The 14829-nt window shown below is 42.4% G+C and overlaps 1 protein-coding gene across 1 annotated transcript; it reads left to right on the top strand.

Annotated features, from left to right (window-relative positions):
- Positions 1-2564: 2564 nt before the first annotated feature.
- On the top strand, positions 2565-14829 carry NECAP1 (NECAP endocytosis associated 1). The gene is made up of 8 exons (XM_079775310.1): positions 2565-2702; positions 7863-7963; positions 8120-8224; positions 8908-8989; positions 9825-9933; positions 10024-10207; positions 12356-12464; positions 12789-14829. The coding sequence occupies exons 1-8, from the start codon at positions 2608-2610 to the stop codon at positions 12835-12837; spliced, it is 834 nt and encodes a 277-aa protein (XP_079631436.1). The 5' UTR covers positions 2565-2607; the 3' UTR covers positions 12838-14829.

The following is a 14829-nucleotide window of genomic DNA, read 5'->3' as shown; positions in this document are numbered from 1 at the left end:
TATATATATATATATATATATATATAAAGTTAATCACAAAGAATGGTCTGAAATGAAAACTTTTTAAACTAAAAAGCAGTTTATGGTGGGTAGTCATGTCCTAGGCCAGTATCTTCCCTGACAAAGGTCAATTTTACCTTCACTGAGCCTATTATCTTGTTGCATCCTATATAATAAAGAGTTAATATGCAAATTGGCCATCACTCCAACACACAAGATGGCTGCCCCCATGTGGTCAAAGATGGCCACCCCCATGTGGACACAAGATGGCCACCACAAGATGGCCAGCAGGGGAGGGACAAGGCCTGCAGGGGAGTCAGTTGGGGGAGAACCAGGCCTGCAGGGGAGGGTAGTTGGGGGCAACCAGGTCTGCAGGGGAGGGTGGTTAGGGACGACAAGGCCGGCAGGGGAGGGTGGTTAGGGATGACTGGGCCAGTAGGGGAGGGCAGTTGGGGGTGACCGGGCCTGCAGGGGAGGACAGTTAGGGGCGACCAGGCTCACAGGGGAGGGCAGTTAGGGGCAATCGGGATGGCAGGGGAGCAGTTAGGCGTCAATCAGGCTGTCAGGGGAGTGGTTAGGAGGTGATCTGGCTGGCAGGCAGAAGCGATTAGGGACAATCAGGCAGTCAGGCAGGCGAGTGGTTGGGAGCCGGCAATCCTGGATTGTGAGAGGGATGTCCAACTGCCCGTTTAGGCCCAATCAGTGGGATCAGGCCTAAACGGGCAGTCGGACATCCCTCGAGGGGTCCCAGATTGGAGAGGGGGAAGGCTGGGCTGAGGGACACTCACCACCTCTGGGCATGAATTTCATGCACTGGGCCTCTAGTCTACAATAACATATTGTTGGAGTGTCAAAGTAATTTTCCTTTTTCCAGACCCCCTCAAAGCACAGGCAGTGCTCTGGGGAGACCACAAATCCCCTCATTGTTATTAATTGTTGAGTGTTAATTATTCTGCACCTGAGAAGGCTAAAAGGCTAATTCTAATGTAACCCTGATGTTTGGGGGGGGGGGGGGGGGGGGAGGGGAGGGTCTAGCAATCTGAATCTGTGCCAGCAAGCCCAGTGTACATTCTTGATAACCTATAATTAAGTCGCTGCCTCTTTTCCAGAAACTGGTCTTGGAAGACCTGTTACCTAAATGCTCACATTTTACAGAGGCCATAAACTATGAACAGTGTATAGCCCTGGAGGGGGAGGTTATTAGCGCTAGCGCAAGGCCAGACCATTAAATATGGTCTCAAGACCCCCAACACCTGGGGCCTTTTTTGCAAAGCCCGTGAAAGGACAGGAAGCATAATCCATATTTGGGGAACAAAGACACCAGAAAGATATAAAGGAGAAGCTCCCTGCATGTTACTTTGCTCAGACTTGGGAAATTATTCCACTGAATCCGCCGGCATAATAAACTGTGTAACTCCATTTCTCTAAAGCGTTACTTGGTTTTTCTCCAGTCTTCTATAACACACCCACCTAAATAAAAGAAGTATATGTTTAACATTTTACTTTTTATCCACTCCCAGAGGTCCCCCCCCCCCCCTCGCTTTTTCCTTCCACCCTAATTTATCACCAATGGATTTCCCGTAACACATCTCTTTTGATTGTAATGTATAAAACAAGGCACAAAACTGCCGTTCATTGAGATCCTGCTTCAGGGTATTGTCGACAGTTTGCCTCAAATAAACTCACAAAAATTCTTCACAGGTTTGAATGTTCCTTACGTTGACACTTAGATAAGTTTGAGACAGATTAAGTGATCACTGCTTTTATAGTACGACAGACTTGACTTCTATTTTGGTTTTGCCATTTGCTTTGTGCTAATTCAATCACTAAGTGATACTGTTGTGGCAAGTTTACATTTGGAGTGTGTAGGCACATATTGATAGAGAGATTCAGTAGGCTTTTATCATTATAACAGAACTGGGAACAAATAGCAGCCGTTAAATAGTTCATGATGCTTCCTGAGTTTGTCAGGAACTGGGTTGATCCCACTTCAATTTGACCATTTAACAGGGTCAAATTTCCAAAAATGATAACGAGAATACACAACAAAGTATGGCATACCATTTCAACAGGTTCTGGTGTGGAGACTAAGAGAGGGGAAAAAAGAGTGCTATTTGTAATTAATCAGCTGGGCATTTTAACGTTTAGACTCTGACGGGTTAAAATCCACCACGTCCAGGACTGGATCATACAATATTCTGTAGGCTGGGGATTATCGAAGGGCGGATTTCTGCCAGGAAACTACCATCAAGAAGTGACTCTTGGAAGAAAAACACACGCCGGATTTCAAGAAGGCCCTCGTCCTTGCAGAGCACCGCGGGTCCCTGCCGGAAGCAACATGGCGCTTTCCCTCACTAACTGATTTCCTGAACGTGAGTCACGCACGTAGGAGATGCGGTAGGAGGGCATCTTTGCGATTACCTAAGATGGTGAGCCACGCAGCGCCACGGTCTCCAGGTTTCCACAGGGCTTCCCCACCCGAGGTTAATGTCCGGAACCCAGTTAAAACGGGGCGGAAGTAGCGTAAGCGGAAGTTGTCGCCTAGCGCAAGTCCCCGCCCCTTGTCTCTACGCCCCGCCCCCGGCGGCGGCGGAGAGCAGAGCCAAGATGGCGGCGGAGGTGGAGTACGAGTCTGTGCTGTGTGTGAAGCCCGACGTCAGCGTCTACCGGATTCCGCCGCGGGCCTCCAATCGCGGCTACAGGTAGGGACTGCGTACCCGGTCGGGAGCGACAGTGTCCTGCTCCGGCGGCCCGCCGCTCGCCCAGGCCACTGCCCACCTCTGGGCTGTCACCTTGCTCGGCCCCCCTCCTCCCCCCAAATCTGGGCTGTTATCACCCTGTACTCCCTCTCCTCCCCCGCTCTAGACTGCCATCATCTTTGTTTACGCCGCTTGAAAACGTGTGACCATCCCGCATCCTCCCATCCCTCCTCCCCCGGACCCTTCAGGGTTCCCCGTCTGCTCCCCATCATCCACATCCTGTTCTGTCTGCCAGTCACCTTTCGTTCGCTCTTCCCTGCGCCCTTCAGTTTGCCACCCTCATCTCCCCCCCCCCCCCCCCCATTTCCAGTACCCCGTGCACAAGTGTGGCTAACCATTGCGTTCTTGAACACTCTGTGTAAGATCCAGTTTATCTTTTGTGCCGTTGTCAGTCTTGCCACCAAATATCATCCTCCACCGATTGGTGTTCCTTTCAGATCTTTCGCCGGTGGGCAAAGCTTATGATCATAGGTTTTCCAGTGGTTGTCCATTTTGTTTCTTTTCAGTATCTTTTGTTCTTTTGTTGATATTTATACAGTATTTTCTATCACCCCCCCTCCCCCCGCCCTTTCCACTTAACCTCTCCTCTAGCTTTTCCCTTCAGAGTTAACACAGCATTTTCTCCGCAAGGCTAAGGAGCTACCTTGCTATTCAATGACTGTGTGGGTCTGAGGATGCTGTAGGAAGTTAGGAAGTCAGCAGTGGCAAGAGTAACATGTAACTCAGTGGGTTACATGAGCCCTGGCAATGTAACAGCTGTATCATTTTTTGGACCAAGCGCTTAACCTCTCCGAGCCTCAGTTTTCTCCTCTGTAAAATAGAAAATAAAAAAGTGAGTGATAATAAAAACCTGCTGTAGTGATGTACCTCACAGAAGCTTTTGGAGGGTTATATGAAATGGTATAACGTGAAAGAATTTAGGAAACGGTAAAGCAGTATATAAATAGGGGATATTGTTTTTATTCCTCTGTCATCATCATGATTTTCCTTTTGGCATTTATAATTGCCTCGGCTGAAAAGTTCTCTCTCCCTGTGTCCATTATTTTGCCTTTGTAGCGGAGGTTCATTCCCCAGGAATCAATATCTTTGTGCTTGCTGACCTATGCACTAAATGAACACTGTGAGTTGTGCCCTTTTGGCAAAGAGACAGTCCTAATTTCAGTCTTTCAATCAGCATGACCAGGAGCCTGCTTGCTTTCTGGGGGTAGTGCTGTACGTGTGACTCATCGGAGACATCACCCTCTTGGGGAAGCCCTCCTGGACCCTTCCATTCTGGCTTAGGGGTGCTGTCTGTGCTCCCAGGGCACCTCTGCCTGTCTCTGCCACCTTGCTCCTCCTCCTGTATTGTGCTAGTAATGGATGGTTTGGTCTCCTGAATCTCCAGACTAGACGATGAGCACTTGACCTTTTTTAACTTGACATTCCCAGGGCCTAGCCCAGTGTTTGGCCCATAGTGGGCACTCTGTAAATGGTGACTGTCAGAAGAAAGTCGTAGGTTACACTTAATCGCACAAGTTAGCTTTGATTGAAGGGGTTAAATAAGGAAAATAGCTTAAGCCTTTCAACTTTAGGTGTTAAGATTTCCTAAAGGATGCGATACACATTGAAGTGGGGTTCTATTCCTTTTCTTTTTTACTACTCGCTTTTTAAAAGACCTCCCTTCTCTCACTCATCTGCATTCCCTGTCTTCATTTCCTAGTTTATCCACAGCCTTTATCCTTATGTCAGTTAACTGCACTGAGCCATCAAAGCAAATTTTTTTTTCTTTTTTTTTTTTTAAATATATTTTATTGATTTTTTACAGAGAGGAAGAGAGAGGGATAGAGAGTTAGAAACATTGATGAGAGAGAAACATCGATCAGCTGCCTCCTGCACAACCCCCACTGGGGATGTGCCCGCAACTAAGGTACATGCCCTTGACCGGAATCGAACCCGGGACCCTTCAGTCCGCAGGCCGACGCTCTATCCACTGAGCCAAACCGGTTTCGGCCAAAGCAAATTTTTTAAAGCAATTTCTTAATTTTCCTCTGTTAGTATAGTGAGTGAGTGGAGCAGAACTAAGTTTGAATTGTGATTCTTATTTATTTGCTGGGTTACCTTTGGCAAGTCATTTAACTCTTTTGAGCTTTAGTTTCCTCATCAATAAAAAAAGATGTAATAAGAATGACCTTGCGAGATCCTCTCACTTAATTTTCACAAGAGTGGGCATGATGACTGACACATAATAAATGCTTGATAAATATTATTTTTCTGTCTTGTCTGCATAATCTTTTTCAGTTGTGTACCAGAATCCACTTTACATAATGAGCGTGATTTATTCGATAGGCTCCCATTAAAGGAAAACTGTTTTTGTTTGTTTCATTTTTAGGAAGCAGGAGAAATCCTTTCTTTTAGTGATTAATAATATCAGAGGGAATAAATGACTTTGATTTACCTAGTGTACGCTGTTGCTTTCCAGACTCTCACTGACCAGACAAATGGGAGGAAAATTTAGGTTGATGAGAAACTTTAGAAATAATTAGATAATGGTTTCTCAAGCTATAAATTCATTACTGCCCTTCTCCCCAGCTAAATTAATATTAAATAGTCTGTTTTAGTATAATGAAAAGAATGCTGGACTTTGAACTTAGACATTATTAGTTATTGCATTATTGTCCTTCCCTTCACTTAGAGCAAGAGAGAAATAGATGATAAGATTTTCATGCCTATTTCATATGACTACTGTAAGGACTTATTACTAAGTTACCGTAAATGAAAATTGTTGAGGTCAGTTTAGAATATTGTCAGGAAACCAGCAAAACCAAGAATTCTTCAGGGTAGGTCTTGGGAGTGGGAAAGGAACTAAGGCTGAAGGATGAAGGCTGAGGAAAACTGCTGCCGTGAATGTCCATTTACTTATTCAGAATTGGTTAAGTATTGCTCACTAGACACACACGATAAATAAGATAAGGAACCTGTCCAAAGAAACACATCTAGTATTATGGTTCCTAATATTTTCAATAGCCATTTCACTATAGCTAGCTCTTTGCAGTCTGGTAGAATAAGTAACAACTAAATTAAAAGTTAATAGCTAGAACCACTAGAGCATTTTAATCTGGATAAATTCAGGTACTGAGGGTCTTTGAGAGCAGGGCATCAAGAGAGAAGGGCATGATAAGGATTTATCTTAAAAATCCTGTAAAATCTGTGCAAATTTTAATTTTCACATTCCTCCTTTCCACCTTTTGCTTATCCTGTTGTTAAACTCATTCTTGTTTAGATGATAGACCCTTTTGTTACCTTTCTAACCTGGAAGTATTAGTCCTCAGGTCCCAAAGGGAGGAGTTATTAATAACTTTGGCTTTGCCCTCCCTTTTCCACACTCCTGGCAAAACTGAATCACAAATGCAATGTTTTCCAAAATTGGTCATGTTTAAATGTCTTAGATTGCATGCAAATTCATTTATAATAGAGATGATAAATATTCAGTGTTTTCTATTGTTTCATGAACATTTGTAACTCTAGCCCACATGTCTTTTCTGAACTCTAGACTCATATATTCAATTCTCTACTCTATATTGTCTCTTGAAAATCTGCTAGACATCTCCAATTCAGCATATCCAAAACTCCTGACCATTCTTCCCAGACATGCTCTATCTATATATAGTCTTCCTTATCTCAGTTTTTTGGCAACTTCTTTGCTAAGGCTAAAAGCCTTGGAGTCATCCTTGACTTCTCTCTTTCTCTTCTATCTGTTAGAAAATCATGCTGGCATGATTTAAATATATCCAGAATCCAGCTACTTCTGCTACTGTTTCTTTCTGGTCACCATCATGACTTCTAGATTGCTACAATAGTCTGCTAACTGATCCCCCTGCTTCAGCACTCATAGCCTTACACCCTTTCTTCACAGCAGAAAAGGAATTCTTTTAAAATGAAAGGGAGATCATGTCAGACGTCTGCTTAAAACCTGTAAAGGCTCTTTCACTCAGAGTAAAAGCCAGAGTTCTTACAATGGCCTATAAGGTCCTGCATGACTAAGCCTTCTTCCCTTAGCTCTCCCACCTCTCTCTTTATTCTCACTGCAGTGGTCGCCTTGGTTGAGGGCAGACATTCCAGGCAGGCTCCTACCTTCGCATCTTTGCTTTAACTGTTCCCTGTGTCTGGAATGCTTTGCCACCAGTTACCTGCATGGGTAGTTCTCATTTCCTTCACATTTTTGCTCACATTACACTTTGTTAATAGGGCCTACTCTGGCCCTAGTTGTTTTAGCTTATTAAATAGAGCGTCTGCCTTTGGACTGAAGGGTCCTGGGTTCGATTCCGGTCAGGGGCATATGCCTGGGTTATGGGCCCAATCCCCTGTGGGGGGCATGCAGAAGGCAGCTGATCAGTGATTCTCATCATTGATGTTTTTCTCTCTCTCTCCTTCTTCCTTCTCTAAAATCAATTAAAAATTTTTTTTTTAAAAAAAGGCCTACTCTGACCACCCCCTTGATTGTTGCAGCCTGTTTACTCTCCCACTACCCTCACAACCCCCTCTTCTTTCCTCTGTGTTTTCTTTTTACCTTTGTACTTACCTGAGATACTAATCATTTTACTTATTATGTTTCCTTTTTATTGTCTACTAGAGGCCCAATGCACGAAATTCGTGCAAGCATAGGCCTTTGCAGCCCTGGTTGCCTGCCGCCCGCCCCCCCCCCCCCCCCCCCCCCCACTGGTTGTTCCAGAAGGTCATTTTTGCCGTCTGGTATAATTAGCATATTAGCTCTTTAGTGTATAGGATTTTATATTAGAATGTAAGCCTCACAAGGGCAGGAGTCTTTGTTTGCTGTTGTATCTCAAACACCTAGAATAGTGCCTGTAAATATTGGTTGGATTCAATGAAAGGTAATATTATTGGACTCCAGAATCCTCTAATAGTAACATTGTCTCCTGTTTGTTTTGGACTGTGTGCAACAGGAGACACCTTATAGAGGGGATCATGAGCTATTGTTGATTATTTTACAGGTAGAATAAGTAATCCAGGATAGGGAAATAGAAATATGGCAAATGATCTGTGTAGGTTGTTAATATATTAAAAACATGGACCTGAGACCTGAGGCTTCCCATTTTCCTATCATAGGGCATCTGACTGGAAATTAGACCAGCCTGATTGGACTGGTCGCCTCCGAATCACTTCAAAAGGGAAGATTGCTTATATCAAACTCGAGGACAAAGTTTCAGGTAATCTATACTGGTAACTCTCTAACATATTAAGGATATTGTTTTGATGTGCTTTTGTAAGTACCTTCGAGTTGGGGACCGAAATGGAAATACTTGTTAAGTGGAGTTTTAGGTTTTTGCTTCCTTTGCTCAAAGAAGTCTTTTCTTACCTGTCAGGGGAACTTTTTGCTCAGGCACCAATAGAACAGCATCCTGGTATTGCTGTGGAGACAGTGACAGATTCCAGCCGCTACTTTGTAATCCGGATCCAGGATGGTACCGGTAAGGGATCTGAGATTAGGAATGGGATGATTAAGAAAATAGTTCATGCACTTCAGTGAAAATGTATCCCGATTGCATTTATTTCACTTCAGCATACTAATTTTTTTTCTCCCTTTTCTCTAAAGTTAACTAAAATTGCTAAAGGAGAAGGATTTACATATATTTGTAATAGGTCTGAATACAAGTTCAAGATATGGTAATTAATAGGTAGATGTAAATAAAATGTATATCTTAACAAAAGGATTTACACATATTGCCCATTTGTTCTTTGTGATGGGTTTTGGTGGTACCATCTTAAATCACCTATATCTGGGGCAACCATTAAACTTTTCTCCATAGTCGATATCAGAGGTTGGCAAACTTTTTCGGTAAAGAGACAGTAAATATTTTAGGTTTTGTGGCCCAAGTAGTCTCCACTGCAGCTACTCAGTTCTTGCTGTTATAGTGTAAAAGCAGCCATAGATTTTATATAAACAAATTGGTGTGGCTGTGTTCCACTAAAACTTTATTTACAAAAACAAGCTACGGCAGCATTGGACTAGGGGCTTTATGTTGTTTATGGACCCTGGTCAGGGAAAATGATTCATGTTCCCAGACTTCAGGTAGGATAACTGTTATATTTTCTTTGGGTAGAATTTGCCGCCAGGACACTCCTATTCTGAATATTCCTATCTTTTCCCCAGGACGTAGTGCTTTCATTGGCATTGGCTTCACAGATCGGGGTGATGCCTTCGACTTTAATGTCTCTTTGCAAGATCACTTCAAGTGAGTGAAGCTCGTCCTTATTTACCGGGTTAAATGGTTTTGGGAAAGCTGCTTTTCAGTTGAATGGGTACTATCTCCTTTACCTCCTGGTTTCTTTATTTGGTAAACTAGTTTATTATGAATAGAAATTTTCCCATTCACTCTGTTTCTTTACATTATCTTTGTATCTGTTGTGTCCTTTCCTTATAGCCAGGAATATGTTTTTGATTCCTTGTACAATGGTTTGAGATGATGCTTTTGTTTATGCCTCTGGGGAATTAGCCATTGTTTTTGGTGGCTGAGAGAGGCATGCAGTGACAACAGGGCTGCATGTAAGACATGTGGAGAGTTAAGTGCCAATTTTGCTACTTCGTGTAACTGACTTGTTTTGTGCTTATTGCACCATTCTTCAGTTCACCTGACTTTGGCGTAGCTGTAGTAGAGAGCACCATGCACACTGTCAGCTTTCCGACTTCAAGGGTGGTAATTCTTCTGCTTTTCTGCCTCCGGACTGTGACATTGTGGAAGGTCACTCAGTTAACGGGGGTGCAACCTGGAAGAACTGAAGAGTTAACACTCCCTCAGGGGCAGCTCTCAAGCATGGGGGATGGGAATTGGTGGCCAAATACTCTCTTTTGGAGGGACAAGTTTAATACATATTCTGTTTGGTTCCTCAGTGGCATTGAGCCCTAGTTGTCCTCTTTCTTCGCTTTTCTTTTTCTTTCTTTCTCAACTCTTCATGTTCCTCACTTTGCTTTCTGGAATCCTGTTTTACATAAATTAGCTTCACTCATATCTGTGTGTCAAACTGCTGTCAGGGAATCCCAAATTAAGATAACTTACTCTTTTGCTGAAGGTGGGTAAAGCAGGAATCTGAGATTTCCAAAGAATCTCAGGAAATGGATACACGCCCCAAGTTGGATCTGGGCTTCAAAGAAGGACAGACGATCAAGTTGAGTATTGGGGTGAGTATGGCTTTTTTCTTCCCTTTCTGTATTTTCATACGCCTATGACTTCTCTTTTTTCTCTCGCTTTCCCTCTTTTTTCTTTCATAGAATATTACAACCAAGAAAGGAGCCACTTCTAAGCCCAAGACTGCAGGCACTGGAGGCCTAAGCTTACTCCCACCCCCACCTGGAGGCAAAGTCACTGTTCCCCCACCATCCTCCTCAGTTGCCATCAGCAATCATGTCACTCCACCACCCATTCCAAAATCTAACCATGGAGGTAGTGATGCAGGTAAATCTCTCTAATACTTTAAACACACACACACACACACACACACACACACACATTTTTTTTATTGATTTTAGAGAGGGAGAGAGAGAGATAGAAACATCAATGATGAGAGAATCATTGATTGGCTGCCTCCTGCACTTCCCCTACTGGGGATCCAGCCCATAACCCACGCATGTGCCCTGACTAGGAATCAAACTGTAACCTCCTGGTTCATAGATCAATGCTCAACCACTGAGCCACACCGGCTGGGCTCTCTAATACTTTTTACTTTCAGAAATCATACATTAGGTTGTAACTGGATAACACCTGTTTGCCAAGGAGAGTGCTGATGTTTTTTCTATTAAATGGCACTTGGTACAGAAAAGGTAATTCAGGCAGCCTCTAGGAAGGTATCAAAGCCTTTCTAGTGAACTGAGATAATGGTATCTGGTAGGTTCTTTACAGAAAATGGGTGTATAGCCCAGCTGGTGTGGTTCAGTGGTTGAGCAGATCTATGAACCAGGAGGTCATGGTTCGATTCCAGGTCAGGTCACATGCCTGGGTTGTGGTCTCAAACCCCAGTAGCCGGGAGTGTAGGAGGAGGCCAATCAGTGATTCTCTCTATCTCTCCCTTCCTCTCTGAAATCAATAAAAATATATTAAAAAAGAAAAAGAAAATGGGTGGATATTAAAAAGACTATTTCCTTCATTGTGCCTCGGTTAGATGCGGTAGGCCTGAGCGTCAGGTGGACCCAGTTTTCAGTCATGGCTCTGCTACTTTATATCGGAATGTGCTTGGTAACATTACTTAAGTGCTTTGTGTTTCAGTCTCCTTATCTACAAAATGGAGAAGTAAAACTACCCAGGACTGTGAACATTAAATGATGAACTGCACCTAGCACAGTATTTGGAACATAGTAGCCATTCAGTAAATGTTATTTCTTAATCCTTTCCATTTCTTCAGGAGGGCAGTTGGGAGGAGATGAGACATCTAGGTTTGTGAATGCATTTTTGTTCTTCCTTACTATCTGGTGGGAAAAAGAATAGATAGTTATTTACATTTGAAGAATGAGAACATTAGAGCTCAGAAAGTAATTTTCCTAAGACCAGCAAACCAGATATTACAATCTGTGAGTTAAAAAAGTGTCACCAGAAGGCTGGGGATAATATCTAAGATTAAAATTTTTTTGTTTTGTTAAGTTAATCTTAAAAAATTATTTTTTTCCTTTATTGATTTTTAGAAAGAGAGGAAGGGAGAGGGAGAGAGAAAGGGAGAAACATAGATATGTGTGTGTGTGAGAGAGGGGGGCGGTATCAGTTGCCTCCTGTTCGTACCTCGAACGGCAATCAAATCCACAACCTGGATATGTACCCTGATCGGGAATCAAACCCATGACCTTTCGGTATACAGGATGACCCTCCAACCCACTGAACCACACCAGGGACAGGGCTTAAATGAAACTTTTTATTTTGAGATTGTAGAATCACATACAGTTGTAAAAATAATGCAAAGAAATCCCTTGTACCTGTTACTCAGTTTCCTTTAATGATAACATTTTGCAAAACTAGAATATCACAACTAGGAAATTGACATTGATACCATCTACCAATCTTACTTCTGATTTCACCAGTTTTATGTGTTCTCTTTTGTGTGTGTGTATTCTGTGCACTCTATTGTGTGTAGGTTTCTGGATCCACCGCCATGGTCAGTTCTATCACTTCAAGGATCCCGTGTGTCATTCTTTTATAAGCACACCTTCCTCTTAGCCTCTTCTCTCCCTCATCCCCACACTTTCCCCAGTCTCTAACCCTGGGCAATTACTAATTTGTTCTCCATCTCTGTAATTTTGTCACTTCAGGAATGTTTTATAAATGGAATCATATATAACATTTTGGGTTGGCTTTTTTCCACTCAGCATAAATTCCCTTGGGATTCATCCTAATTGTTGTGTATATCAATAGTTTCTTCCTATTTATTGCTGAGTAGTACTCCATGGTGTGGATGTACCACAGTATGTTTAACCATCACCCATGTAAAGAAATCTGAGTTGTTTTCAGTTTTTGGCTATTATAAAGCTGCTGTGTGTAGATTGTGTGAACATAAGCTTTCATTTCTAAGATTTATATTATGTTTCTCCTTTTCTTTTTCTTTTCTTATCTTGTATTCAGATATCCTTTTAGATTTGGATTCTCCTGCTCCTGTCCCCACACCAGCACCAGCACCAGCTCCAGTTCCTGCAAGCAGTGACTTGTGGGGAGACTTTAGCACTGCATCCAGGTATGAGCTTAGTGAAACCAACATACCTCAGTCAGGTATGGATGGTATGTACAGTCAGATGAAATCTTTGATCTGGGAAAATGGCATTTGTAGGTCATAGAGAATCTTTGGCAGGAATTCTAGGTAAGGAAGTATAGGAGTGCTGGAGTGGTGGAATAAAACTGTAGAATGAAGTTTGAGTGGGATATTTTAGGCCTTGATAAGTAGGATTGCCGTGAAATATAGTTTCAAAAATTCTGGCCAGCGATTTCTTTGAAACTGTTAAGTAAACAATGGAATAGCTATCCTAATATTATGCCTTTGGCTTTCTGTTTTGTCTTGCAGCTCTGTTTCAAACCAGGCGCCACAGCCATCCAACTGGGTCCAGTTCTGAATAGCATTGGCAGGATATTAAGGACAGACTTGAAGAATAAAATGACCTTGAGGGCACCAATCTGTGAGGGAAGTTAGGAATCCTTCTTTCCCCAGAACCAAAATTACTGGACAATCTTTTTTCATAGCTTCTCCATTGCGTTCAGGCTGGTTTATGGCACTCCCCCATGTTGTTATTTGCACAGCCAAGAAAGTATCTCTTATCTCCTCTTCACTATCAAGGCAGGGGAATAGTAGGTCCTCTCACACTGTGGCTGACTGTGCCGGGCTCCAGGCCAGGGTTTCTGAGGGAGATGACCTCTAACAGCTGCAACATTTTTCTCCATCTTTGAAATGCTTAAACATATTTCAGAATCCTCTTTGTGAAGTCCTATTTGGCAATTTCAGGGGAGACTTCCTTTTCCACTCACCCAAGACTCTGAAAACAGACAGAATGACCTCAGTGTTTACAGAATTTTGATAGAGATAGGAATGAAGAAACACCTGTGTCTTGAGTCTCTGCTATCTACCCTCCAGGTGTATCCTATTCAGTGAACATCCAGTGCTGGGTGAAGTTTCATCACCCTCTCATGTGTTTACATGTCTCTTCCTATGATAAGAGGGTTGTTTTGGTGGCATCTCCACTATTCTTTTTTTAAAAAAATATATATATTGTGATTTTTTTTTTTTTTTAAGTGAGGGAGAAGGATAGAGAAATAGAAACATTGATGAGAGAGAAACATCATTGATTGGCTGCCTTTTGTGGGCAGGGGATCGAGCCCACAACCGGTCATGTGCCCTGATCGGGAATTGAACTGGTGGCCTCTTGGTTCCTGGCTTAATGCTCAACTGCTGAGCTGCACCAATCAGGCTCCACTATTCTTTTGTTTGTTGAATAGCACAACATCTTTGATCAGTGGGTGTCTCTTGGATAAAGGAAGTGCAATTGTGTTCCAAGTTATATTCTAGAGAAGTGTTTACAGTAAGTTCTCACTTAACGATGTCGATAGGTTCTTCGACTTTAAGCCAAATCACTTATAACAAAACCAGTTTGACCATAGGCTAATTGATATAAACAAGAACTAAGTTCCTACAGCGTATCATCAACAGCATAACAAAACAACGTTATTAAAGGACCTGCTGTACATCCTTGCAGCTCCATCTAACTGCTGCATTTTGACCTAAAGTTGAGGAGTTAGAGTTTTTAATCTGATTTGTAGAGCAGAGAGGTTGAAAACATAACTCTTGTTCAGTACCCACATTGCCTTGCTGCCTGGGTATCTGGCCTGTTTCCATAAACTTTTTTCAATCCATCTAGCTCTTCAGTAGAAGAGCAGCTATTACATGTATCACCACTTAAGAAGGAAGCTGGAGAGTCACCACTTTAGTTATGATAGGTTTTGCCCAAATGACGGCTTTGATGCCCATTACTCAGGGTATCTCAAAGGCAAGTTGCTCTCTCACCACTTTCCTTTCCCTCTGCCCCACCGTTCCTTTTACAATGCTGTGAAGAGCGTTCCCTTTCCTAGATGATGGGGCGCTATCTATTTTGTTTGTTCGTAGACAGTTTTGAGGATGAGATGAAAAGATATTTCTTCCCTTAGTCCCTATTTGGATGTGTATACTCTGGCTGAAGGGAGGGAGTCCTTATGTTTATTTTCAAAATACATTTTCTCTCCTGGATTTCCTTCTTGACTCTTTTTAACTTTGGGTCCATTTCTTTTCATTGCCTCCCCTTCCAGGCAGCTCTATTCTTACAGAGCTGTGGCAGGGCATTTTTTAAATTCCATAGAAAACACTAAAATGAAAGTCTATAGAATCACTAGTGACTATTGGGAACCTATTTTCTCAATCTTCCTCCATGTTGTGTTCTTTGTATTCTCAAGATGATAATATATTATGTATTTGAATTGCTGAAAAGTTGATAATGAAGTTTTAAGATATATGTATATAAAGCATATGCTGTATTGGTGCAATAATGGTAATTAAAAATATGGAAAAAGGTGGTGTCTCT

This window comes from Cnephaeus nilssonii (assembly GCF_951640355.1).
Source record: "Cnephaeus nilssonii genome assembly, chromosome: 6".
NCBI classification, from domain to species: Eukaryota; Metazoa; Chordata; class Mammalia; order Chiroptera; family Vespertilionidae; genus Cnephaeus; species Cnephaeus nilssonii.
This window is presented reverse-complemented; position numbering and strand designations above follow the sequence as displayed.

Excerpts from the sequence above, each read along its gene's own strand:
- NECAP1 (XM_079775310.1), top strand. The coding sequence starts at position 2,608 with ATGGCGGCGGAGGTGGAGTACGAGTCTGTGCTGTGTGTGAAGCCCGAC. Across the intron at positions 9,934-10,023 it reads CGATCAAGTTGAGTATTGGG|AATATTACAACCAAGAAAGG; the intron begins GTGAGTATGGCT and ends TTTCTTTCATAG. Across the intron at positions 10,208-12,355 it reads CCATGGAGGTAGTGATGCAG|ATATCCTTTTAGATTTGGAT; the intron begins GTAAATCTCTCT and ends TCTTGTATTCAG.